Source organism: Aythya ferina, assembly GCF_964211825.1.
Source record: "Aythya ferina genome assembly, chromosome: 1".
Taxonomy (NCBI): domain Eukaryota; kingdom Metazoa; phylum Chordata; class Aves; order Anseriformes; family Anatidae; genus Aythya; species Aythya ferina.
In genome coordinates, this window is record NC_140296.1 from 92234068 (window position 1) to 92260282 (window position 26215).

Sequence of the window (26215 nt, forward strand, 5' to 3'; positions counted from 1 at the left end):
CCAGGGATCTCACAGCCACCTGGCCTGCTCTGCCCGGCACTTCCAGGCTGAAAGCAGCCCCAGGATCTGTACATTGTGCATCAACAGAGCACTTTTTAATTAAAAACAAAAAAAAAAGGGGTAATGTCTAACCCACCGTAACAACCCTGGTCAAGGCTCATCTCTCAAAGCCCTCAGTGACTTGTAGATTGGCTTCTGTGCCCAAAAGCTCCTCCAATTTTCCCAGCTCTGCGAGTGGACATAATGAAAAATATTGCCTCTGTCTACAAACCTTTGACCTGGCTGTGTCCTGAGACATTGCAGCTACAGCAAAATATGCTGGAGGCCTCATTGTCTGGTTCTTTTCCAAGGTAAAGAAAGCACTTCACCTCGGATGCTTGAGAAACATGAGTTTGCATCTGATCCACCGGGGGACTTTATTCCGCGATGCAAACAGGCAGCGAGTGTCTCCTCTGTGCCCCGAGCAGTGTGAGGGCAGGGCATGGGGAGAGGGTTTCCCAACGTGGTAACACCAGGCTGGAGGCCTCTCTCCAGAGCATCCGTGCACGCAAACCCTTCCTGCAGCAGCTGGCAGTGCAAGGCCTGTGGAAAAGAAACCACAAGCTCTATGGCCATGCATTTTCCCCCCCATTCATGCCATCCGTCTTACTCCAAATTTTACAGGTAAAACGCTGGCGGGCTCTGTTGTCTTGTTTCTTTTTGTTTTCTTTTCTTTTGTTTTTCATCTCTTGCCCGAACCAATGCATTGTCAGCTGCTCAGCTAACAGCCCGAATGTGCCAGCCACGCGGCTGGGCTGCCTTCTGCAACTACCCAGGCGTGAATCTGAACTAGCAGCTGACGTGAACAGCGCAGACCCCACCACCAGCACGCTCCAAGCATCAGCTCCAGGGAGGGAGAGCAGGGCCGTACGGACGCAAACCGATCCCACGCTGATTTCTGCTGCACTTATGATTATTTCTAGGGCAGCTTCTGCACTTTTATCTTATCGAACCAGATGGAAACGCGGACTGCCTCTAGGTTTTGTTTGAGGTTTTGTTTGTTCGCTTGTTTTTCCTTTAAGTTTGTGTTACTGAACCATAAATGAGTCCATCTGTGGGTACTGCTTTAGCTAGGACTTTGTTTCAGAGCTACCTGTCTGATCCTGGGGAGGTGCAGGAGGGCTGCTCCTTCCTGGGAAGATGGAAATCGATGTTACAGACAGCTGCACTGGCACCACTGCTTATTTGGGTTCTCTGTACAGGCCAGTCTGAACCTCTTTTACCCTGTGCTCCCTTCTGTGATGAGTTAAAATGACGGGGCATTGCTGGTGCCAGGACGAGCAAACCCAGCCTAGGAGGCTTATCCCAAGGTGTCTCCTCTGCTGTGTGCTCCTGGAAGAACTCCTGCCTAGCAAAAATCCTCAACAATCACTTTTCTTTACGAAATCCTTTCGCAGGCTCCACCGAACCACCTCGCCACGGAGGCACACAAATTGAAGCCAAGCTTTCTGCGTTGCTATTTTCTGGGCTGTTTGGAAGTAGTCTGTAAATTATCGGGGGAGAAAGGTCAGGCTGCTGCTGAACGCTTCGGGAAGCCAGCATCGTGGAGAAGGGGCTGGCGTGCTTTGTCTGCAGTGGGAGAGGGTTCAGCACGCACATCCTCTGCAACACCCGAGGAGCCTCAGAGCAAAACCAGCAGAGACAAAGAGACGCAGCCCCAGTGCTTCTCCTTAAGTAAAAACAAACAACAACAAAAAAGCAGGAAATTAAACCCCAGACCTTCCTCAGGCAGTGCTGAAAACTACGAAGCAGGCTTCTCTCAGAGGTCCTTGCAGCTCACCTCGGGATACTGCTGGTGATGCCTGGTGGGTTTATCTCAAGATCTACACCAGCAGAGCCAAATCCCCTGCCAGACCTCAGCCGGGTGTCCCCCAGAGGAACAAAAGGGCCCAGAGCCTCCTGCTTGGGAATGGCCTGCGTGTGGGGAGGGCAAAGCACCCTTTTTATTGCAGAATCACAGGATGGCTGAGCTGGGAAGGGAGCTCTGGGGTCGCCTGCTCCAACCCCTGCTCGATGGGTGTCGGAGGTGGGAGCAGGATTTGGGTTCCCAGCGACTTTTCCAGGGGTTGTTTCCCTGCAGCAGCGCGTGGGGTCCTGGGGTGAGGGGCTGGCATCAGGGTGGGGGGGGAAAGGAGAGAGCACGGGCAATGGGGCTGCACAGCTTCCTTCCGAGAGCACTGTCAACGAGAAAAGGAAAAATAAAACTGAAATAATTGCTGCTGGGAGGGGGGGAGGAAGAGAAATGTCTCTGGAGGAATACACAGGAGATGCCCAGAAAAATACCGAGCGTGACCTTTCGGTTTGGTCTTTCCTTTAAAGCGGAGACGAGCGAATACATCCCAAAGACATGGGGCTGCTGCCATCTCTTGGCCAACCTCGGGGCTCCTGAGCACGCAGGCACCCGGAGCTGCCTGATTTCGAGATCTGAAACACAGCCATTGCTTGCTCCAGCTGCTTTATTCTTTCCGAGAGGGGATTGCTGAATATGTAGAAGTCCTTTGGTACAGCGTCTCCGAGCTTCTGAACCTTTAAGGCATCAAGCCAACAAAATTGCGTGTGTGCAGCTATGCCAGAGGTGCAAAGTTTTGTGTGCACCGCGTACAGCCGAGCCCAGGTAACTCTGACTTTACTACACGGATGCCCTTGGTCAACCAAAGACCTTGTGGGGGCAGAGCCCACATCACCTCCCCAGCTGCATCTCCCAAGTCCACGTGCAGCAATAAAAGGCGTGGGGGTGCTCGGTGTGTCACTGTCACAGGCCTTTGAGGGCCTACTGGGTTACCTGGAGGTGCTCGGAGCCTCGTGCTGCTGCCAAATGCCATATTTATGGCTTTCCATGTCACTGTCATTGTACCTATCTGCCCGCCAGCCCTGTGCCCATGTCTGTGGTCTCCCTGGGGCACAGCTCGAAATCTGGGGGCCCAAGGGAGTCCTTTGGTTCTCCGGAGCACAGGCAAGGCTGCCACCATGTGGGGACACAGCTCTGCTGGGAAATTGCTCGCTGAATCTTGGGGTGTCCCTCTGCCAGGAAGATGGTGGGAAAAGCCCAAAGAAAATGGAAAAACTGGGGGCAGGAGGGGGAAACGTGGCACCCGCTGATCTCCTGAGCATTTACACCAGGTGTTGGTGCCACAGTGTCACTGCCACTGCCGTGGTGTCACTGGGGCCCTGTGGGAGCAGGGGGAATGGCCCCAAGGCCCCCTGCCTGACGGACCCCCCCCCCCCCCCAGGATCCTTGGGGTAACACTGCAGGGATTTCTGTGGAGGGGAAGCCAAAGCTGTTTCTGCTTTGCCCTGCTGCAGGCAAACAGGGTTAGGTGATAAAAATGCAGCACAACAGGGACGGAAAATCACCCTGACTGGCAAGCCCTGAATACAGGGCCACCCTACGCCCGGCTGCTCAGACACTACAGGGTGCCACCAGCACCCGGTGGGCAGGGTCCCTCGCTGCCTTTCAGCCCATGGACAAGTCATTGCTGAGTTTCTAGCCGATAGCTGGGGAGGCAGGTGATGTATAAAGCTGCCTCTCTGTCCGTGCCACCCACGGAGGGGTGGCAGCCCTCCTGCACATGTCCTGCCCAGGGGCTGGGGGCTCTGGGGCTGGGGACAGCCACGGGAGGCACTGGGGACACGTCCCCCCCTGCACGATACAGCCGGCGTGTCCTCGTGCGCTGGCTTTCAGCAGCCTCTCGTGTTTTTAATTAGCTAATGGATCGCCAAGGGATTTGAAATAAGCTGTTCTCAAAGCAGCGAGAGTCAGGCCTGCCTTCCCCAGGACTTGTCCCAAAGGGGTTGAAGACCGGGAGCCACCACCAGAGCTTCTGCCCCTCTGCGTGGCCCCAGTCCTGCCCTTGTTTCCTGCCATCAAGACTTCAACCTTCGGCCAAATGAGCAGAAAAAGAGGCCCTGAAATATCTGAAATCCCATTTCCTGGGACTGGCAGACACACCCCATGCTGCTCAAACACCTGCAGGTAATGTCTTCGCACAGACCCGCTTCCTCCAGGATACCAGGCTTAAAATAAGTTTCCTCCTTTTTACACCACTGGGAGGTTCGAATGAGGGCTAAGTGCTTCTGGCTGGTTCATTTCTCTCCTCCTGGCTCTCCTCGTAGGGAGGAGAGATGCCAGCAGCTGACGGGGAGGCACAGAGGCTCCTGCAGAGAGATGCCCTGGAGCTCCCGGCGCGGTAGTGACTGCTCCCTCCTTGGTACGAAGCCGTCCTTTCCCCAGACACACTCATTCACGCGTTTCCCTGGGAGATGGAAACTCAACAGACTGCACATTTTTTGGTTGAAAGCTTCGGAATTGCCCGATAATTAATCGCAGTAAAAATAGGTTAAAAATAGTGTTAGACTCCTGGGGGATGCCTTGCTTTCTAATTAACAGACAACCATCTCCCTCCTCAGGCACGCTCCCTCCCCTCCTGCCCCTTATTCCTGCAGCACATCCCTCCTGAGGAGAGGAGAGGAGAGGAGAGGACAGGACAGGACAGGACAGGACAGGACAGGACACCATACTCTCCATACCATGAAAAAAAACAAACTGCGCGTATTTTCTCTCTATTTTTTTTTATTATTATTATTTTTTCACAGCTAATCAGCCAAAAATGAGTGGGTTTGCCTTTTTGGCAGAGCAAACTCCCTCTCCCCAGCTGTCTTCAGCTCTCCCCGAGGGCACGGCCATGTGCTCCTTCATGTGAAGGAAGTGTTGTTTGCTGTCCTGCCTCGTTTTGCAGGCAGGACACGGGAGCACCCAGGGATGTGTCAACTGAGATGAACTGGTGTCTGCTCCTGGGGAAGCACTGACCCCCTCTGCTTAGGAGCCAAGGTAGCTCTGAAGCTCCACCTCATGTTGCAGGCCTCAGACTTGAGGATCTCTACCAAGAAGAAAGCACCCTGTGTGCAAGGTGACTGCATCTGTGGGGTTAACTGCAGGGATACAGGGCTATCACTGATACCATGTTTTCCTTGTGTATCCCTGATGTCCATCTGCTTGGAATGCTGTTTGGGTCAAGCATGAGTGCTGAGACCTTCAGTGCTGAGCCTCGATGTAGGCTGGGAAGCCACGGCTTCCTTGTTTGGACCCACACAGTAATTAATACCGACATTTGTGTCAGTACCTGCATCCAACCATCAATCAGCCTCAGTCATCCACATCAGATGACACCCTCCACATTGTGTCACACAAACGAGGTCTGCGTTGCCTTCTTCACTCATGCAGCGAGCTTAAGAAATGGCAAGAAAATGAAATTCTTTTTTTTTTTTTTTTTTTAAGGAAAGCCTCGGAAAAGAACAAATCAAACCCCCAAAGCCAATTGCATGTTTCCTATATCTCTTTATTGATTGCCAGTGACCGAGTTCTCAGGCTGAGTGCCAGATACCAGTGGATCAGGTGGAGCTACACTAGAAGTACAGCGAGGGCAAGAGCAAGGGGGTGAGACACGCGGGCTGGGATGACCTCGGTGGGATTTGAAGCCTCTGCAGAGTGCTGAGCCCCCTCTCTCCCCAGAGAGCCTATTAAGATGTTGGAAAGGCGTGCGTGCCCTAGTGCCAGATGTCCCTAAGGGAAGTGACAGGCTGGCGGTGTGCACAGACACACTTGAACACTTTGCCGAAATAAAAATATGTGCTGCGATCCCCGAACGCAACACACTGCTATTCGTTCTGCGGCTGCAAGAAACCTGTGGTACATTTATCACACATGCACAGCGTCCCAGGAGAGGGGCTTGGCTTGGCCGAGTTGCGTTTTTAGGAGCAGCCAGTTTAGCCCTGTGGGATAAGCAAGTCTCTGGGGCCTTCCCCCTGCTCCAAGCCCCACCACAAGCATCGGTGCAGCAGGAGCCAGCGTTACTCGTGCCCTCCCTCCTACCTGGCGGTGGTTGTGGACCACGGCACGGCACCAAGACCCTTCCAGCAAGCACAGCGGCATGGCAGCACTCGCAGCCCATGCCATCCCAACGGCATGGCTCACGGACTTAAGATTCAAAGCCCACCAGCCACTCCCCCAGTCCCCCGTTCCACCCAGGGGAAGGAGAAAATAAACAAAAAAGGGGCGGGTGGGGGGGAATAAAAGAAATAAAAGACCCAAACAAACCCCTCTAGGTATTCACTGATATCTACACGATGGCTCCAGGAGCGAGACCTGCGGCCGGTGGCAGCCTGCGTGCTGCAGCGGCCGGCGGGCTTAGGAGGAAGGCGCAGAGGTGGGCTTCTCCTCCCGGGACACGGGGATGGGCCTCTCGCTGTGGGTGGGGTCCATGTTGGAGGGGACCTTGGGGCCTGAGAAGGTCAGCATGCCGTCGCCGGAGAGGGAGCAGGTGATGGCAGACTGGTCCACGTTGGCGGGCAGGCGGTACCGGCGGTGAAACTCACGGGAGATGTAGCCGTGGTCATCCTGGGAGGCGGTGGGGGGAGAGGAGAAAGCCCTGTTAGAAACCCCCCGGTGCCCACCCAACCCCACTGCTCCATCGGAGGTGGGTCCGCATTGAGCCTTTGCCTTTTATTCTGTCTTGCAGGTTTGTAATTCAGCCATGGAAATGGCCAAGCTCTTTCTCTGTACTAACAGCGTCACCAATAAATAAGTAAATAAAAAACTATATTGAAAAATACATGCTGCTTCCAGGCTAGAGCTTTGTCTGGCCACAAAGTGCATGAGAAGAATTAACCCCCCACTGGTATAATTCACTTTTCAACCCCCACCGTTATTTCCATGACATATGTGTTAAAAGTTTCCAAGCCTGAGGCTCCTGGTTGTTTTTTCTTTTGTTTGGTTTGGTTTTGCTTTTCTCTTCCAGATCAGCGTATGAAAACTCTCTTTTCACTAATGATTCTGGCTTATGAAAGCTCAGCCATGCTGTGGCAGCGCTGGGTAATGCTCATTTTTTCGGTCCGGTGTTATTAGTGAACAATGCACATTGTCATCTGATGGTTATGGAAGATGATGGTCAAAAACAAACACAGGAGAACTGGATTAGCTCATTATTGCCAGATACCAGGTTTGGGCTCTATAACAGCTGGACATGTCAATAATGACTATTGCCAAGTAACTCTTTCTGTTTTTTTTTTTTTTCCTTCCACTTGGGGATGATGGAAAGAAAGAAAACAGAGCTCAATTCCCCGTTTTCTTCACCGCCACAGTTACTTCCACCTACCTGTCTTTCACTGTGCTTGCCATGGATTTCCACAAAGTCATCGATAATCTTCACGCTCAGATCTTCAGGAGAGAAGTGTTTTACATCCAGCATGATCGTAAACTTGTCCCGGTCAGACCTCACCTGAAATGAACATTGTTAGGAAGTAAGACCCAAATTTGCATACAGAGGCAGTGTTAGCATCAAAGACCGAGGGGCAGCAGCATTTGGCATCACGGTTCTCCCTCCTGCAGCTACAGGCCAGGCTGATTCACAGCCTGCTGGCCTCAGCAAAAGTCTTCCTCCCCATCACAGTACGAGAGCCCCAGGGATGCTGAGGGTCCTTGCAATAACATTTCTATTGCCCTGGGCAGGTGCATCCCTTCTTGCTGCAGTTCTTTTGCCAGACAACCCTTTGACTGCACTCTGAAATCTGCCAGATGCACCAGGCATTTGTGGCCAGCAGCAAGACGGGATCAAAATTAATGTTCTGTGACAGTATGTGTTTTGTCCTTTCAGCAATTTACAGTGTCTTTGTGGTTTCAGCTCTGTAGCTAGATTCTGGCAGCAAACCAGTGAGAGCAGGCTAGAGAAATCCCCGGTCCCCAAGCTTTGGGCTACAGCCCCGCAGCTACATGTTCCTCACAAGCTTCCCTTGGGGAACTGCTCCTCAGTCCTCCAGTATGGCTTGGCAGAAAACACAGAGCTGCCGAGGCGGAGGAGGGGGCTGGAGAAGCTCCTGCTTGTGCTTGCCCGTGTCCTCTCCAAGGCTGAGCCGAGCTCACAGGCATTTATTCCGGCAGAAGCTCGGTTCCTCCCTCACCACACAGATGATGGCTGTGAGGACAACACGGGCAGCCTGGTACGTGTCATGAAACGACTTTCTGCTGCTCAAAAGGAAGCCTTCTCCCGAGCTAGGGTTTGCCCAGGCAGCAGAAGGGGCAGGCAGCTGGGTCTGGCAGCAGGCTGGAGGTCCTCCTCGCACCCCAGCAGGGGCTGCAGCCTCTGCCCTGCTCGTGAAAGCAGCGAGTGGAGAGGAGCAGGCGGAGGCACGGGGAAGGGGAGGAAGGCAAAGGAGGGGAGGGTGAGGACCCTTACCTCTGAAATGCCCGACTCCAGCACGCTGCGGAAGAGGGACTGCCGGTAGTAGGGGCTGATAGTGGAGGAGAACAAAGGCAGGAGGTCATACTCCAGGAGACCCTCTCCGAAAAACTGGTCGAACAAACGGCTGGGAATCAGGGGTCCCAGAGCGCGCTTGAACCAGGGGTGCTGGATGGTAATGTCCATGCTTGCTGCTGCTACGTCTTGTTCCAAGGGAGGGCGAGGGGGCCGTGCAACCGCTCGGAGGACAGCGATGCCTTTGCTGGCCTGCACAGTGCAGCCCGGGGAAGGCTGCCCCTATATATACCGGTCTCGCAGAATGAAGGCATTAGTGGGATTTCTCTGGAAAGACATGATCTCACGACGAAGGCAACGTGGTCAGCAGAAATGCGGAGACTGACCTGGGGATGACAGTCTGGTGGGAACCAGCGCCAGATCTCCTGGAGGGACGCTGCCAGGCTGTGATGCACGGGGCGGTCCCTGCCCAGGGGCACGGCACGTCCTCCGCAGGAGCTGGACGGAGGGGACACACCACAGAGCTTCCTAGGGACGTCTGGGGAGGAAGGCTCCTTCTGTGGGTCCTTGCCACCGGCCCTTGGCTTCTCCTTCATTTGCTTCTGTTCCTGCCGCTCCTTGAAACAGAGACACAAAGTCTGTTAAAAACAAATGAAATAATAGTTTTCTTCTGAGAGAGAAATGGTTTGACTCGCGTTGGAGGAAGGGAAACTCTTGTGCAATGTGCTGTATGGTGTCCCTGCACCTCTGTGGCGGGCTCACGTACCCCCAGGTGTCGTGGCACAGGCCCTGACAGGCACACAGATGGTGTGGGCTCAGAGAGGATTTGCTCCCTGACAAGGCTCAGCACGAGTGACAGCCAGACCCCCAGAGCCACTTGTTGAAGGACTGCGTCCCACAGGCCTTATGGACAGAGGAGGCATCTACACTGGGAGTCCTGCCCACCTCAGCACCTTCTGCAGTCTCCAGAGGGCAAGAGAAAAGGAAAGGGCACCTCCAAAATGCCTTTCTGACCCGACTCCTCCAGGCCAGAGGAGCTAAATCAAGCAGGGGCTGAGGCAAAGTAATATTCAGCTGAGCATGGCCTGCCATCCAGGTGCCTTGTCGTCTTGGGAAGTCCTTGGCCTTGATCCATCCCCATGGAGGCAGGCATTGAAAAGCGGGCAATGCACCCATTACAGAGGCTTTCCTTAATAGAAAGCAAAAAGTGGAGTGGAAAAACATGCAGCCAGGCAGCAGAGACTGCTAAGAAGTCAGACAAAAGCTTACATTCAACCTCACCTATTTCCAGCAAGGAAAGGTCATGTGGTTGGGCCTTGGCTCTCAGGCATGAGGGTTTTTCTAAAACCAGGTGCCAAAACAACACCAATCTCTCCTCAAAACACGGAGAGAAAAAGTGTGACAGACAGACCTAACCCCTTTTCAGTCCCATTGTCCCGGATCAGTCATTTTGCTTGAGAAAATGGACGGAAAGCAAACAAAAGCCATAAAAATCTTCAAAGATTTTCTTTTCAAGAGCGCTCTGAGGTTTGGGCCTTTGCCCTAGGGCAGAAGAAAATCTCTCCTCAGCCAGCCAGTACTAGGGGCCTGGTAGCCTGCAGATAACCAGAGGGTAGCAGTGAGCTGATACATGCAAAATGAAGGCAGTGTGTTGGGAACATCCCTGCAGCGTGTTGGGAACATCCACTCCATGCTTCCCAAACCAGGGGCTACACCAGGAGCAAGACAAACCACGATCCGCGCGTGTGTGTGCTAAGTGGGATGGTGGGCATGGGCTGCCGAGAGGAAAATGCAAAATACCTCTTCACCTAAATTTCATCTCAAATGCAGTATATCATGATGCCTTTAAATATTTGAGAAGTATTTATGGCTTTATGGCTTTAGTTTCTTCCGGACATATATTTTCATGGATTTTTTTCTAGAATTAATCATATCCATTTTGTCTTTTACGGGCATTTTTGTCTTTTATGGGCAAAATATTTCACTGAAACATAAATGTCATTCACAGCAGTTTTTCTTCTGAGACAGACTTCCAAGTGTCTGCCTCTGGGCAACGAGCAGTCTCCTGAGCCTCCCTGCATCTAACTTTCAGTGGTCTAAACCTTAGGTGTCTGGTCTCGGTGAGTTGTCTAGGCTCCCTGTCCATCGGTGGAGAGAGGCAGATGCCTCCAGATGGCTCCCATTACAATGTGGATGGCTAGGAAAGGTGAAATCTTTCAGCATTGCCTACATCCCAGCTAAGAAGGTAATCCTAATTCCAACCTCCTTCTGGACAAGAAGAGCTGGTAAGATGAATCCCATCCACTGTGACTTGTGCCTCCTCTCAGAAGGAAACTACATCTGGGAATACCAAGGGAGAGGGCAGTTATGAATTTTTTTGGCACCAGATTAAATAAAGAGTTCGGTATGAGAGGAGACAGCAACCATTTTGTGCTATTTCAGGGGCCCAGCCCTCCCACGGGATGCACAGCCTTTGTGCACCACTGTCACCGACTGAACAAAAGCAGTGATACTTGCTGGCATTCCTGTAAGACGAACAAACTGCTGCACGTATTCAAATGCACACCAAAAGCCATATGTCAAAGGCAGGCTTTCCCAGAGCCTCATTCTAAATTTGTAAGGTGAGTCCAGCTCAAAAGGCCCGCCAGCAGGGTCTACTGTCTACCTTCTCTTTAAAAGAAACCCTTCCTAAGCTATTAGGAATACCTGCCAGCACATAAGACACTCCTAAAGGCCAGGTTGTTGCCCAGGACAAGCTGCAGAAATCCCAGGTTGGGTTTCTGAGTAAAGCAGGCTCCAGCGACGAAGAACAGCCCTCGCTTTTTGCCAGCTACCATTTGTTCGGCCGCATGACTGACCCTCAGCTGCCAATTTCTGGGTGAGACCAGGGTTGCTTCCAGCCTCCACGGCAAGCCCTGTGCATGAAGAGAAAAGCAAGTATTTAAGTGAGCGGTCAGGGGTAACCGTGGAGGGTTTGTATGTGGTTCTGAAGTGCTAATACCGTCTCGAGCACTGGTTTTGTACTGATGTGTTGCGGCCCCAGGAGAGCCGAGAAAGGCAATCTCCCTGCTCTGATCTGCATGCCCTCTCAAGTCAAGTGGTCTCTGCTGACCTGCAGAGCGTGGAGCTCTTCACAGAACTTTTGTGGAAGATGAGAACGAGTTCTGATGCTTTTTCGATCAAAAAGACCGGTCAACCTGAAAAGGTGGGACTGTGCTCACTTGGATGGCCCTCTGCACTTAGATGTAAACTGGTTAGCAGCAGTGTAAGGGAGGGAATGATCTCTGCCCATATTTAAAGCTAAAATTGTTGGAGCATGATAGTCAGAGTTTTCCCTTTGGAGGAACACCTCTGTGAGGTACAAAAAAGGGTTCGTGACAAACCCACAGAGTAAGGACAGGTAATAATATGAGTTTGTTGCAAGTTTTCTTCCTAACAGCCCTGCTGTGATGAGAAATACTGTGAAATGTCTGAAAGAGAGCTGGTAAGCAGGAAAAAAAAATAATAAACATGCTTTTCTTAATCTTACGCAGGCCCAGCTTGGGAAAGGATGTGAGAAGTCCATACAGGTCAGTACACAAGCAATAAAGCCAAGGGGACAGGCTTGCTATGGAGACAGTGCTGTCAGTTTTGGCTCAATCTTTGCTGAGCTGCTAAGCACTTATTAGAAGCTTTCCCTAGCAGTGAACACAGTCTTTTTCTTTCATTCTTCCTCTCTTTCTTTCTGTCTTTCTTTCCATCTGAATATATGAGTCCTTCCACCTGAAGTCATTTCCCATTCCTCAAACACCCACCTGCCACCCAGGGGACTTCCACAGTCAGCAGCTCCCAGCCTTTCCATCACCTCTGCCCTGGGATGCCTACGGAGGAAGGAGTGACTGAGTGCAACTGCAGCTAGACTCACTTTCTCCCGTGCTCAACCCCCACTGAACACCACGGAAAGCCCCGAAGTAAGGATTTCTGCTGAGTTTCGGATGCTGTTGATATCCTGCTAAAGTTCACGATGGCTGGGAGGAGGTGAGGCCATGTTAGCAGTGCAATTTGCACACCATGATTAACCACAGCTGGGGCTGCTGAGGGTAACACAATGGGAGGGCTGACATGAGAGGAGGCAGGTGTTACATCCTTTTCTCATTAGAGGAACAAATGTTTCTTGTTGAAAGCAAAAGGAACACTTGAAAAAAAAGCTCTTTGAGGATAGCTCTTAGCAAGACACCAAGTGGGGGGTTGCTACCTGCGGCGCACCTTTAAAGATCAGGCCCCGTATTAAGAAGTTTAAACATAGCTCTAGTAGCCTAACTTTCAGAAAGTACATTTTTTATTTTAAAAGTTGGGTTGCTTTTCTTTTAAAGGGAGGTCAGCACATCCCTGAGGAGCTCTGCAATTCCCTGCTCCCACAGCCATCAGCTAGTGAGCAATCCCCCTGCACCGAGCAGCCTGGCGTGGAGCGAGGCGTGAAGCGTGTCCCGGTATAAAGCAGGGCAGCTCTCCCCTCCCTCATCTCTGCATCTCTTCCTTGATGAACTACGAACCTCTGCACCACAGGTGTCGTCCCAGGTGGTCCCTACTCTCACTCACAGTGGTTTTTGTCCCATGGGGAGTGCGCTTGCAAAGTTACCCACCACCGGAGCCAGGGGGAGAGTGAGCAGAGAGGGGACAAATCGTGGGGGTGACATTTCTGGTTTTCTACCCAAAAAGACATCTTTGTCCCGCTGTTCTTAAGATACAATCCTCTGCTTTATTGCTGGCCTTTGGGATTTCCACCCCCACAGCTCCTTCCTCCCCTTTTCTTAAAGGCATGGGGCAATTTTTATTTCCTGGCTTACACTGACCCACAGTCAGATTCACTATTCAGCTGTATGCTGGAAAAGTTAAATGTCCACTCTCCTCATGCAAAGGCTGATATTTATTTTATCTAAAGATTTTATATAATACCAACAGTCTGCCTTGGTGCAGCCAAAGAGGCTTAAAAAATTACTAGCAATCTCTTTTTTCCACCTCAGAGCCCACATCCTAAACACTGAACAAATCCCATCAGTGTTTGGGGCACATAACATCATTGTTGTCAAATCAATGGTGAATTTACATGCTGTTAATCCTTGGCATTTATTCAAACAAGCTCAGCAAGTTTTAGCAGCACAATGCATTTTATGTTTCCATCAATGGATTTACATGGTGAGTGAGGGATGCTCTCCCCTTCCCAGTCTGCAGCAGCACCCCAGAGAGGGGGAGACGTGAGGGGAGCATCCAGCACAGGGAGCGGGACAACTGGGAGAGGAACAGATCTGGAAGCTCACAGCTGCCAAGTAACGGTGCTTCTCCCCGTCTGTAGCAATTTACAGAGGAGGTAAGTACCAGCACAGTGGCTGGGAACAGTAAGTGAAATGAGTTCTCACCCAGAAAGGCTGAGGTACAGCCTGAGCCCTTTTCACTCCTCTAGTCTTCTGTACGAATAAAAGCACCTCTCTTGCAAAGCCACAGAGCTTGCTGCTGAGAGTCCCTCTGCCCTGCAACCAGCCCTAGTCCCCCTCAGCTTTCCAAGGCTCCTTTTCCTACAGGATCAAATACTCCCTTTGCTTTGAAACCATACGTGTCAGGCTAGAGAACTTGAGCGTGCAAGGCTATTTTGTGATGTGATATTTACTGATATAAGGCAAATAAAGTCATGTAACAGTCTGAGAAATTAAAACCTCAAACGTTTACCGGAGGAAAGGAAAACGTTTACCAGAGGAAAGGAGGAATGATGTCCATTGATTTTGATATGAACTCCTACCTAAATAAATAAATAAATAAATATGTATCTTCAGACTGAGAGTTCTTTACTTACAACACAGTTCTTTGATTTTAGGAAATGAAATTTTCTCTTCTAGTGCTCTTGACGCTTTAGATATGAGCTGTTTCTGCACGATCTACATGAGCATTCCTGCACTGAGCAGATCTTCCTACAGAGCCTGTATCAGACTGTTTTTATAGATTTATTTTTTTTTTCTCCAAAGGAACCAATACTCAACTTCTTCATTGCATGACCTAGAGGGAAGGTACAGCATACAGGGAAGGAAGGGGTATCTCAGGAAATGCTCCACCACAGACAATGTGGAAGGCATGGGAAGCAGATGAGACAAACACTGCAGCCAGCTGGTAATTCTGCAGCCGACCACTCTCTCCTGGTCTGTGCCTGCCTCCCCCTGTCTGAGCTGGGCTCAGAGGGAACCGCAGGACCTGCAAATCTCCCCGCACTGAGGAGAAATACAGCACAGTCACAGCTTTCATCTGGCTCAGAAGAGACCCGCTGTGTCCATCCAGCCAAACTGCAAGCAAAAAACAAAGCTAGCTCTTGATGGGCTAACGATCCCTGGTGCCACCAGGACGAGTCTGTTACGGTGGCAGCTGTCCGGTGACTTGGAGAATTTATTTTTACAGCAGCTCGGTGATGGGAACCTTGGGAAAACATCGCTTGGCAGAGCAGGGCCCTAACGATCCCTTTGCCTAAGCCGCTCCCAAATCCCCTCGCTGGCTTTGTGCGCACTCATGTGAGGATGAGCATTAGCGTGAGGGTGCTGGAGGTTAGCAGCAAGAAGATTAGCAGGACGGGCAACGCGCTGGGACGGGCTCTGCCTGCGTCACTGTGCGCACACGCTGAGAGCGCGAGGGCGTGCTCTGGGCAGCTCTCCTCAGCCGCTGTGCACCACAGCCTTACGGCTGCTCTGCGGGAAGGGAAACCAGTCGACGAGGGCCAGCGACCCCCTTGATGTCTCTTACAAGTTAAATAGGGCACACACAGGCCAGGCACTGGAGCGCACTCGTGAGGAGGGGACCACAAAGTAAGGGATAATCGAGCCGAAGAGCACCACATCTCCCAAACTCTCACCCACTGGAAAATACGACACGCAGGAGTAGCAGATGGGAACAGACTTGAGCCAGAGGATGCAGCACTAATGACCAGGGCTCTGATGTGCATAATTCAGGTTAAGTTACAAAGATTGCCACGGGATCTCCGCTCTAAACCAACCTCTCTTTTCCCTTTGCTTCTTTTTTTTTTTTTTTTTACTCAGATGCTTTATGCTTTTTGTCTAAAGGTCATAGCCAGGGAGACTGAATGTGGTGAGGGAAAACAAGCAAACAGAAAAACCCCTGCTGCAGCTGTTCAGTAAAAGAAAAAAAAAAATCCATATTTCACAGCTGGAAGGAACAGTGCAGAGGGAGGGAGCTGCAGCTGGGGGTGCAGTCACGGGAGGAAATCTTAGAGCAATCATTTTTTAATGCAGGGCCCCAAATCCAAACTCCACGCAAACACAAAAGTCCTTGTATAATATTTTTCACTTGCTGGAGTGACACAATGATCTGCAGATCACAGAGGAGGTTTTCAGTGACCCAGCAAAGATGCTCTCGGTTATAAAAGTTTAAGTAGTGTGCTTTATGCGCTGCTGTGGGTGCGGGAGAGCAGTTCTGGTGGTTTCTGAGAGCATTTTGGCAGAGGAGCAAATAGAAATTTGCACTAAGAAGCACTGCCCAGTCCTTCAGTGTTCTCACCTGGCAAAAGGGGTGCTCTGCAGTCTTGCTGAACTACCTGAGAAGTCACCCCCTTGTAGTCCTACGTGCCATTTTGGCACTAAATGTGCCCAGCCTTCCCTTCTCTCTTTGAGGTCTCACGTGGCTCTGCCTCCCCAGGTGTCACTCAGTGGGATACCTCTGTGTGTTTCTGTGCTGACGAGTGATTAAAACCTTCTGGCAAAGCTGCTCAGTCTTTCTCTGTGGCTGTGTTTCTCTGCTGTCCTGTTCCCCTCCTCCGGCAGCTGGGTTACCTCGGCCTGCGGGGATGCAGCTTGGTGGAGGCAGTACATGGCCTGCAAAGAGAATACCTGCTGCAGTCAATAAGAGCTTGACAAGAGGCTGGCGTGTGTCTCTGAGAAATTGAGGACGGCCTTATTGAAAACTGCTCCGCTCCCCCTGGGATTCCCAGAGCCTGAGATTTTCAGGCCACGCAAGAAAAACTGCAGCCCTTGCAATGCTATATAATAAATGTACTCCTATAAAGCAGGAGAGGCGCTGCCCTGGAAAAAACCTGCCCTTCTCCTCTGAATGTTATTGCAAGGATTTTGATGCGGCTGCTCCGTGCATGCCACAGTTGGCAAGTGCTTTCTTATCTCCACAAATTGTAGCGCAGGCAGTTTTTCCAGTGTGTTCACAGCACATCAGCAGCACTGTGCAGCCTTCGGTTGCAATCACAATGTGCTCCGCATCCATTTAGCATCTCTTTCCATCGGCTGCCGCACTGCAGAGCAGGATTTTCCTTTACAAAGCTTGCTCTAGGGGCTGAAAACTTGTGCAGCTCTGGAAGGGGCTCAGGGGGGTCTCTGTTAGTTTCCAGTCACACCTAAAAGAATTGTTTTAAACCTCTGAAAGGCACCAACCCCCAAATTTCCTGCAAGATGACCCGAGTTGCCTTGTCAGGAATCCCATCCTTCGTGTCAGCTCGCTCTGTCAACATTATTCTCTACACAAGGGACTGACACAAGTGCTCAGTTTCACATCACCTTCGCTTTCATTTTCACCCCTAATCCACGGGCTGATTTTCCAAGTGCTTGCCTTCCAGCTCGTCCTGGGCCACAGACAACAAGAGTTTCCCAAGCAGCCCTAAGCCAACATGCCTATGGCACAGGAAGGCAAAAGGAGGGAGCTGCATTATCAGCTCAGCAAAGAGCTGAGGTTTCACAGATGCTGTTGCTTTGTTTCACACCTTTTTAGCTTTCTGCCTTCCAGGATTCAGAAGTCTTTGGAGGTAAGGACTGTTTTTAACACACTCCTGCATGTTTACTTCTCAAACTGAGTGATTTTCCCTGGCGCAAACAAGCAAAGCTGTACAAACGTGAAGGGAAGCTCACCTCCAGAGCAAAACCATGGAAGCGGCCCTCAGCGTCAGACTCCTTTTGTCAAGTTTATGCCCTATAGCACATAAAAGCTGGAGCTGAAACACAGAGCTTGAGCCCTAAGCTCTCTAAGCAAGGTAGCTGCCTCTGCGGGCTGACATCCAACCAGCCCTCTAACACAAGAGATGTATTTGCAAGCCTGCTCACCTAACCCAGTGACAATGCTGGAGATGGCACCCTAGGCTCCCCTGGTCACAGAAAGGAGCAGTTAGAGGGAGACTGAGGATGGGCAATCACCAGGAATGAAGGAACCAAGCAGCAATTTCTTTTTCCCAGCCTTTAGCTAGACTTCGTGTGTGCTCAGGCCTGGGCACACAGAACCTACGGTGTTAAAATGGAATGAGGAGTGCCAGCTGTAGGATTTAACCTCGTTAATCCAGCAATTTACCACTATCGGTAAATCAATAGCAGCTGTTAAGGAGGCTGCACTGACATACCTGCTCAGTGGCAGGGCGTTTTGGTTTTTTTCAGCTGTGACTTTAAAACCTCTTCTGGTCTAGAAGCGCAGTACAGCAACATTCCCATGGCATTCCAGTGAACACAACTGCTTAGGAAAGCAGTTTATATGGGGATAAAAACGAGTAGGCTCTTTTGTAGGCATTGGCACACTGATTAAAGTGCCATGTAGCTCGCCTTAGGGCATTCATTGTATCTGCAATTATTGAGAGAGACAGGGACAAAGGACAGGGAGAGTGTGTGAAAAAGCACGCAGAAAACTGCTTGGATGGGCATCTGCTGCTGTTCAGCAGCATGTAGGTCCTCTTCCCTTGAGGCACATCGGGTCCTCAGAGGGCTTTCAGGCAGCCCCCAGGGCTCTGGTGGAGCCTGGAAGCCCCTTGCTGCAGTCCCCTGCTGTCTGAGAGCACGTTTAAATATGAGGAGTAATATCATGAGGAGAAGTAAGGGAACAGGATTCAGGCCTTCAGGCCTCAGTCCCTGAGCCTGACAAGTCCTGGGACTACAGGAGAGCTGTTAATCCTTTCAGTGATGGGACAGGGAAGCCTCTGTAATTTAGGAACCACTAAAGGCTGGAGTATTCTCGAGTTGGATGCTGAGTGACTGAGCCAGGCTGTGGCTTCAGCTGCCCTTTCCTAGCAGACCTCAGGAAGCCTTTCCGTGACACTGCCCCCTTCTCTCACTGCCTCATACCATGAAAGTCAGCAGGAACCACTGATGTTGCTGTGTGGTTGCTTTAAACAGAAGGTGATCTTTGGGGAAAATAATTGTTTACTATTGTTCCAGCATTCATTATTGCCGCATATATATATATATGTCTGTGTGAAAGCATATTTTCAGCCCTGAAAACGAACTCCAAACCCTCCTGGGGAACTCCCTTTGCCTTTTGCTAGCCCACCCAAGGCAGGTGGGTCCCGAAGGAGGTTCCCACAGCCACCCCGTGCCGTGTAGGTTTCCTGCAGCAGAGTCACACCCCTGGTGTTACCTGGGGAGCTGGTGATACTTCGGCTAGAGCTACCTCACAGAGCTAAAACTAGCGCTGTAAATATCGATCTGGGCCCTGCTCTGCAAAAAGGCTCTGCTGGATGCTGCAAACAGAGAGTATTTCTCGATTCTGAATCAGCTGGCAGCGAAGACGTCTGTTATCGCGGCTACTGCCCCGAAATCAAGCGCTAGAACAACAACGAGAGGAATTCACGAGGCAGCACGGCTCTTCGCTGCGTCAGGCCCGGCAGCTTTGATGCTGGTGCTTTTACAGCACTGACTAAACACATCGAGTGGCCCTGCATCGGCCACTCGGCGATGGGAAATCATGTTTGCACGGGGTTAGAGCTCCTTGCTGTGAGGAGGAGCAGCTTGGCTTTGGCTAAAATTTTCCAAGGCACCTGTGTGATGCAGCTGGAAAAGCAGAGCCTGGTGCCGAGCTCCGCACCAGGAGTCTCCCTCACACCTGGAGCTGCTCTGCGAACACTTTCCTCAGTGCTCCCGCGCTGATATAGGGCCAGGCAGGTTTTTTCCAGGCTACCCTTCCCACTCCCAAAGCAGATCCCACATTCCCGTCCCCTCAAGGGCCCCTGCTGTCACCCAAAATCTCCATCGTGGCCTCTAGACCTCCCAAAAGCTGTGTCAGGCTCCCCGAGCACCACCTCCTGAAGACACAAGCTGTGTGTGGTATTTCCTCAGGTGAAGAAACACATTTGCAGGGCTGCCTGGTGGGAGCCTTTTCAGCTGAGAGCCACAGGAGGGAGCTGCAGCAAAGCACATGAAGGCTCGAGGGGCCTTGTGCACGCAGCTTTTAGGTTTTTCAGCCAGGTCACCCCCAGGCCCTTTGGAGTGAGGGGATTATTTCAGAGGGATTCGTGAAAAATAAGCGAGAACAGCCCGTCTGCTGTTCCTAACCAACACCTCTCTTCTCTAGGTGTATCTCAGGGTAAGCCTGGCGCTCTGCCTTTTAAATGTGTTGCTGCAAGCAGAGTTCAGCAGCAGACAGACACGGGAGCAACGTGCAGGAGCTTTCACCCCCTCCGCCCCCAACAGCTCATCTGATATCTCTGCCCTACTTCACTTGCAGAAATACCCGCTATTTTTAGGCCTAGTATTTGCTGATAAAAAAGCTCTGCTGTTAGGGCACAGTCCCATGACAGGATACAGCCACAGCCAGGGAGCAGCCTTCCTCTCCATCCTCCTCCTCCTGCCCTATTCCTGGGGCTTTCCTTCCCTCCAGACAGGCGGGTGGGAGAGATGGAACAAAATAAGCACTGGGGAAGGGTGGAGGGAAACCCACCCATCCCTTACGACACGGCTGGGCTGTTAGCAAAGTCCCGGCCGGGTCAGGAAACCACGACCAACTGAAGCTAGCCTAGAGCCAGACTGCAAGCAAAAAGCGATGCAATGGGGACAGTAGATAGGCAAGCTCCTTCCCATCCAGGGGATGGAAAATGCGAAGTTTGTGTGGGTTCAATGGGCACTAGACCCTTGTGTGGGCCTTGAGCTCAAGGGGTGCTTGATGTGCTTGGAGGAGAGACCTCAAAAAAAAAAAAAAAAAAAAAAAAAAAAAAAAAAGAGGGACCACAAAAGGCTCAGGAGGTCCCCTGAGATGAAAAATTGGGGAGGCCAGGAGTGTAGCTGTGGAGACAGGGCAGCTCATGCATGCACACCCTGCTTTATTCCCTCTCCCCTGGGGATCTGCTCTTCCTTCCCCCAGCAGGCACTGAGGTGTGAATCTGTCCCCGTGGCCTTGTTAGCAAGTGCCAAGGGTACAGGGAGAGGTCTGAAGAGACCGGCTGCCCCCACAGAACCATCCAAACCACCCAGGGCAGCACAGAAGGGGATTTCTCTCAAGGGACCACCTGGATTTGCTTGTCCCACTGACTCTGGTTACTTTCCAGTCAATCCTTTCGGCCCCTGGGGCAAGGCACACTCTGTGAAAGGGGACAGAGTGACATGGGTCAGGGACAAACCCTGGGGCAGCACCTCACCTGGCTGGGAAAGAGTTACACCCCCAGGGGCAGGCAGTGACAGCAGGAGAAAACAAAAAATACTGCTACTGGTTTCTTTTTTATTTATGTATGTATTTATTTATTTATTTTTCCAGGGAATAAGTGCAGTGTTCAGCACAGCCAGAGGGCAGGGATGAGGCTAAACCCTTATCCCTTTGCTGAATGTCTCCTGCCCAGCTCGTACCTCTTGTTTGCTCTTTCCAGACTGCCACTGGGGAAAACCATCTGATTTCTACAGCACCTCTCTCTGTTTCACTCCACCCCATATGGAGATGGATGCAGAGATCTCACCCTTCTCTCAGCCGTGCCCTGCTTACTTGGGCTGCTATAATTAAGGATCTTTGATAAGATCTACTTATATAACCATGGTGATTAATGAAGTATAGACATGGAAGTAGATTAAGTGAGATTACCAGCTACTGCTCCGCTCTAGCATACACAGCTTGCCTTCTCTGATTAACTTTTGATGCTGCATCTTAAATTGATTCTCTTTCCTCCTGGTCGTGCCTTGTTTCAAGATGGGGCAAAATTGTCCGAAGCGCTTGCTGGCTGTGGGTTACTAATTATCCCTGCACACACGTTGTTAGCAGAATCCCTTTAACCTGAAAAATCAAATCCTTCCTGTGTGCCAGCCTGAAGCTCCAGGTATCTTTAATTAACACAGAGCCATTTGCTACACAAAGCACTCTAAGCTCTCAACCTTGGGCTGTGTTTCTTCATTTTAAACTCATTTTATATATATATATATATCCAAGCATTGTCCTCTTTTGCTTAACAACCATTTCTTTTTTCTCATTTCCTCCCTGACCCGACACTCCTAAAAAACTGGCTGCTTCCCTATCTCCTTATTTTTTTCTCACCTCTTTATCTCCCCGGCCCAGCAAACCAGGAAAACAAATATGGGTGTCACCTTTTTCTCCTCACCAGGTGTCAGCTGGTAGCCGGTGGTGGCATTGGGTTTAAGAAGGTAGGAAAGAACAGAAGAGGGTTTGTGGCAGCATTTAACCCTGTAGGTCTAGAGAAATTGGGGTGGGGAAGTAACCTGCGGTGAGCCACTAGCCTGAACAACCCCACTGCTGCGGAGTGTATGCTTAAAGACAGGGAACACATCCAAGCTGTCCTGAGTCCTGCAAATGTTCTCATTTTGATTTAGTAAAACAAAATGTGCAATAACAAATAGTTACTGCTTTGGAATCCTATTTTTCCTCCAGAGAAAAGTGGGAATCTCATCATTCCTTCATGTTTCCTTTACTTTGCTGGCTCATGACTTCCCTTCCACCTTTCCAGCTGTGCTGCCAACATGAACCTCAAAGGGTCTTCTTCCCTCTCCCTCTCTCACACACCTTAGTTTCTGCCCTAGCCCCCTTTCTTCTTTCTAAGTTTTGCCCTGTGTGCAAGACAAAGTTACTTCAGTTTTGAGGGATTTGGCTGCTAAGAAGCTTTCATCCTCATTGTGATGTGCCCACATAACGTGGCCTCCGGTGTTATCAGGCCATGGCCAAGCTGCTGCCCTTCAGCAGGCAGATGCACTGCAGCAGATCTTCCATCCAACAACAGCTTGGCCACACTGACACAAGGGGAAAATATCCCACTTTCAGATAATCAGCTGCAATACTGCGAGCAGATGGATGTAGGTGAAATTCTGGCTCTTTGACACTGGGTTAATCACAAGCTCGTTGGCACCTCATGAATTCACAAGCAAAAAGTCATTTTGTTTCATTCCTCGCTCCAAGCTTAGACATAGAAGGAAGCATGGTGTGAAACGTCTGGCTGTTACTACTAAGCAGAGCATGGAGATCTCCCTTCCTGGCACACGGTGGGTTTTGTGTAGGTGCAGCACCCCTCTGCACGTGTATGTTTTGGTGCAGGTCCTGGTGCTGGCATGTGCACAGCCAGGCTGAGCGCAGGAGGGGAGCATCCTAATGAGCCATTTGAGGCACCTACTTTTGCTGGAGGCATCATAAAATCTCTGCTTGTCATGTGCAAAGGCGGCCTGGGCTGGTGGGAGGTGTCCCTGTCCATGGCAGGGGGGTGGAACCAGGTGGTTTTTAAGGTCCCTTCCAACCCAACCCAGTCTGCGATCCGATGATTCTGTGATTTCCAACATGGGCGTTTTGTTTTGTTTTCTAACAGCATCTCCAGGTGAAGTTACCTGCCTGGGAAACACAGATGTCAGTGGCAGCAGGCTTCAGCAGAGCATTGGACTCACAGAGGGTCAGAACCTATCGCATTTCAACGAGTCCGAGCAGATTTTAATTCCCCGAGAAGAAATACACATTTCAACACATCTTAGCTGAAGGTTTTAACAAACACATTAGAGCAAGAATCAATAAAATTTCGTTCAGCTTATCATGTAAAGCATATACTCTGCAAACAAACGTCACAGGCTGCTTTTGGTGATGAATCAAAGCCACCAGGGACTTCTGCTTTGTTAGGGCTCATTGCAGGCCACTGTAGTTGCAGTTCCCCTGACAACTTAGGCTAGGTCAACCCTCACAGCAGGTTTTCCCCCGGGAGACTGCGCTGATCTAGCAGCTTGCTGCTTCTGAAGGCGTCTGTCCCACTCCTTCATTGCCCTCACTGCAAGCTACAGCTGCAGCAGTCCTGATCTTCCCTGGTGCTGGCTCTGGCACTTCTTCCCCTACTCAGTGAGAGTTCAGCTCACTTCATGAGATGGAAATTACTCTGTTATTTGCAAGGCTTTGTTTCTACTGGTTTTGTGAGTTTATACTGCAGCGCTGAGCCTAAATAGGAGGCTGATGAACAACAAGCAACTGTTGGGAAAAAAAAAAAAGTACATCCTCGACCAGGCAAACCTTAACAGGCACACACACTGCAGTGCCAAGCCAAGCAACAGGATCTGTCCTCTGGTAGCAGGGGGGGGTCACAGGGAAGCAAGTGAACCCCTGTCACTGGGTATAACTCTTGTCCAGGTAGTGAACTGCTTCTAAAATTGCTGTTCTGTGTTTAAAGTGGACGCATTTTAAACATCTTTTGGAGCCAGGCAGAGAAATAAACATTGGGCTTACTTTCTCAGAACTGGCCTCGGTGTTAAGTTTCCATTGTATTTTGTCAGAGCACGATGCAAGCACGTGTGTTTGTGAATAGCCCTATTGACCACAGCGGGGCTATGAACGTTATGCAAAATAAAGCACATTTGTAAACATTTCAGAGAATTCCAAAATAGAATCACAGAATCACAGAATTTTCTAGGTTGGAAGAGACCTCAAGGTCATCGAGTCCAACCTCCAACCTAACGCTAACAGCCCTCCACTAAACCATATCCCTAAGCTGTACATCTAAGCGTCTTTTGAAGACTTCCAGGGATGAATACCTAAGAGACAAATTCTGCTTGTAATAGACCGAGTGCTCAGCCTGTTGTCTGCATCACAACTACTCTTCCTTTAGCATCGCCTCACTTACAAGGCCTCACAGAAATTACAAGGCCTCACAGAAATTACTTTTATTGTTATAACTGCCAGTGGAAACTATTGTCAAACTACAAACACCAGCCATCATGTTGTGCACCTACCAAGAAGAATGTTAGTGTAACTTTACTGTGGCGTAAACTGAAAAGTAATTTGAGGGAGGGAGGTTCGAATGCCTAAGTTCTGCTCCTGGGCAGTGATTTTCAGACTGCAACACAAAAACTTTGCTGCAAACACTGATGGGGTTGTATCATATCTGTGTCTTCCACATGCATTCTTATTCCATTTCAAAATTTTCAATTCAGTCAGCTCAACTTTGCAGCTTTGGGCCCATAATTATGTGAAGCTTCCCAAAGTGACTAGAAAGAATCTGATCTGATAGCAACCCTACACGTTAAAGTAAAACTGCAGATGACACCAAGCTGGGGGAAGTGTTGATCTGCAGGAGCGTAGGAAGGCCCTGCAGAGGGACCTGGACAGGATGGGTCAGTGGGCAGGGGTCAGTGGGATGAGGTTCAACATGGCTAAGTGCTGGGTCCTGCACTTTAGCCACAACAACCCCATGCAATGCTACAGGCTTCGGGCAGAGTGGCTTGAAAGCAAAGCAGAGGAAAAGGACCTGGGGGTGCTGATCAATGCTCGCTTGAACACGAGCCAGCAGTGTGCCCTGGTGGCCAAGAAGGCCAACGGCATCCTGGCTCTTCTCGCAGACAGCTACTGATAGGTACTACAGACAGCTACTGACCAGCTACTGATACGGCCTCAAGTTGCACCAGGGGAGGTTTAGGTTAGAAATTATGTGACATTTCTTCTCAAAAAGAGCAGTCAGGTATTGGAATGGGTTGCCCAGGGAGGTGGTGGAGTCACCGTCCCTGGGGGTGTTCAAGGAGAGGCTGGACGTGGTGCTTAGGGACATGGTTTAGTGGGTGACATTGGTGGTACGGGGTGGTTGGACCAGATGATCCTGGAGGTCTTTTCCAATCTTAATGGTTCTGTGATTCTATGAATATGGCCAATTTTATTTGCAGTTCATCTGTTTTTTGTTTAATTTCCTTCAGAACCTTCCCACCTTGATCAATTACTATTCCAGCCCTTCAGGATGTGATAACAAAGGTCTAACTCAGATTTCTTGTCTGCATCCTTTGTACTGATGTCTAACTGCAGAAAGACCCTTTAGCTCCTAAGCAGCACCACCACTGTCTTCTCTGTAGTTGTAGAAACTTTTTGTCAAGCCCATTAATTATATGCTTCAGTATCCATCAGAGGCTTCACAGTTTCCTTGATCCCCTGGCTAATGACTGTCATTAGTTTTTTTATGTAATTATGTTGGGTTTAGACCTCAAAATGTGATGGTAGCTCCAGAATTACCTAGTAAAATGAGAGCACTTTGGAACAGGATACCACTTTGGCAAGTAACAGGACTGTGTCCTGCTTCAGGAGTAGGGCCAGAATTTTATGGGTCTAATGTTTGTTTGTCTGTGTTTGTTTTTGTTGTTGTTGCTTGTGCTTTTTGATGTCTGAGTTCAGTGATTTTTTTTATTTCAGCCTGGTTTGTTAGCTTGTTCTCACACCGTGTGCCAGGAGATCACAGGTCTTCCTGGCTATGACCTGACTCTGAGTTTGGGCCCCTCGCTACAAGGACATGGAGGTGCTCGAGTGAGTCCAGAGAAGGGCGACGAAGCTGCTGAGGGGCCTGGAGAACAAGTCCTACGAGGAGCGGCTGAGGGAGCTGGGCTTGTTCAGCCTGGAGAAGAGGAGGCTCAGGGGTGACCTTATCGCTCTTTTTAGGTACCTCAAGGGAGGCTGTAGCGAGGTGGGGGTTGGCCTGTTCTCCCACGTGCCTGGTGACAGGACGAGGTGGAATGGGCTTAAGTTGAGCCAGGGGAGTTTTAGGTTAGATGTTAGGAAGAACTTCTTCACTGAAAGGGTTGTGAGGCACTGGAACAGGCTGCCCAGGGAAGTGGTGGAGTCACCGTCCCTGGAGGTCTTACAAGACGTTTAGATGTGGAGCTGAGGGATATGGTTTAGTGGGGACTGCTAGCGTTAGGTCAGAGGCTGGACTGGGTGACTCTGAGTCCTGTCACTGCGATCATGGCGGCCGCGCGCGCACGCGCCCCGCC

At 50.5% G+C, this 26215-nt stretch overlaps 1 protein-coding gene and 3 long non-coding RNA genes across 6 annotated transcripts in view; 2 read left to right on the forward strand and 2 right to left on the reverse strand.

Moving 5' to 3' along the window:
* LOC311437665 overlaps positions 1-2123 on the forward strand; it is a 28376-nt gene extending 26253 nt beyond the window's left edge. For both annotated transcript variants that reach the window (XR_014693614.1, XR_014693615.1), the window contains exon 3: positions 1437-2123. This is a non-coding gene — a long non-coding RNA (uncharacterized lncRNA). The remainder of the gene's footprint in view (positions 1-1436) is intronic.
* A 4007-nt stretch (positions 2124-6130) lies between these two features.
* On the reverse strand, positions 6131-8457 carry CRYAA (crystallin alpha A). Its single transcript, XM_084521231.1, has 3 exons — positions 8268-8457; positions 7191-7313; positions 6131-6433 (listed from the first exon to the last, which is right to left on the reverse strand). The coding sequence occupies exons 1-3, from the start codon at positions 8454-8456 to the stop codon at positions 6224-6226; spliced, it is 522 nt and encodes a 173-aa protein (XP_084377357.1). The 5' UTR covers position 8457; the 3' UTR covers positions 6131-6223.
* Positions 8458-12784: 4327 nt separating this feature from the next.
* Positions 12785-15035, forward strand: LOC311429903. Of its 2 annotated transcripts, none has more exons than XR_014688460.1 (3): positions 12785-12830; positions 13490-13632; positions 14282-15035. It is a non-coding gene; the product is annotated as an uncharacterized lncRNA (long non-coding RNA). The 2 variants fall into 2 exon arrangements; XR_014688461.1 differs by having other exon boundaries at positions 12800-12842.
* Positions 15036-15297: 262 nt separating this feature from the next.
* LOC311429902 lies at positions 15298-17585 on the reverse strand. Its single transcript, XR_014688459.1, has 2 exons — positions 17360-17585; positions 15298-16129 (listed from the first exon to the last, which is right to left on the reverse strand). It is a non-coding gene; the product is annotated as an uncharacterized lncRNA (long non-coding RNA).
* Between the last annotated feature and the right edge of the window lie 8630 nt (positions 17586-26215).

What these genes read in the sequence shown, in the direction of transcription:
- CRYAA (XM_084521231.1), bottom strand. Translation starts at nt 8,456, where the DNA reads ATGGACATTACCATCCAGCACCCCTGGTTCAAGCGCGCTCTGGGACCC. An exon ending in TGGAGTCGGGCATTTCAGAG is followed by an intron (nt 7,314 to 8,267) that starts GTAAGGGTCCTC and finishes TGTTCATTTCAG; the next exon opens with GTGAGGTCTGACCGGGACAA. An exon ending in GCAAGCACAGTGAAAGACAG is followed by an intron (nt 6,434 to 7,190) that starts GTAGGTGGAAGT and finishes ACCGCCTCCCAG; the next exon opens with GATGACCACGGCTACATCTC.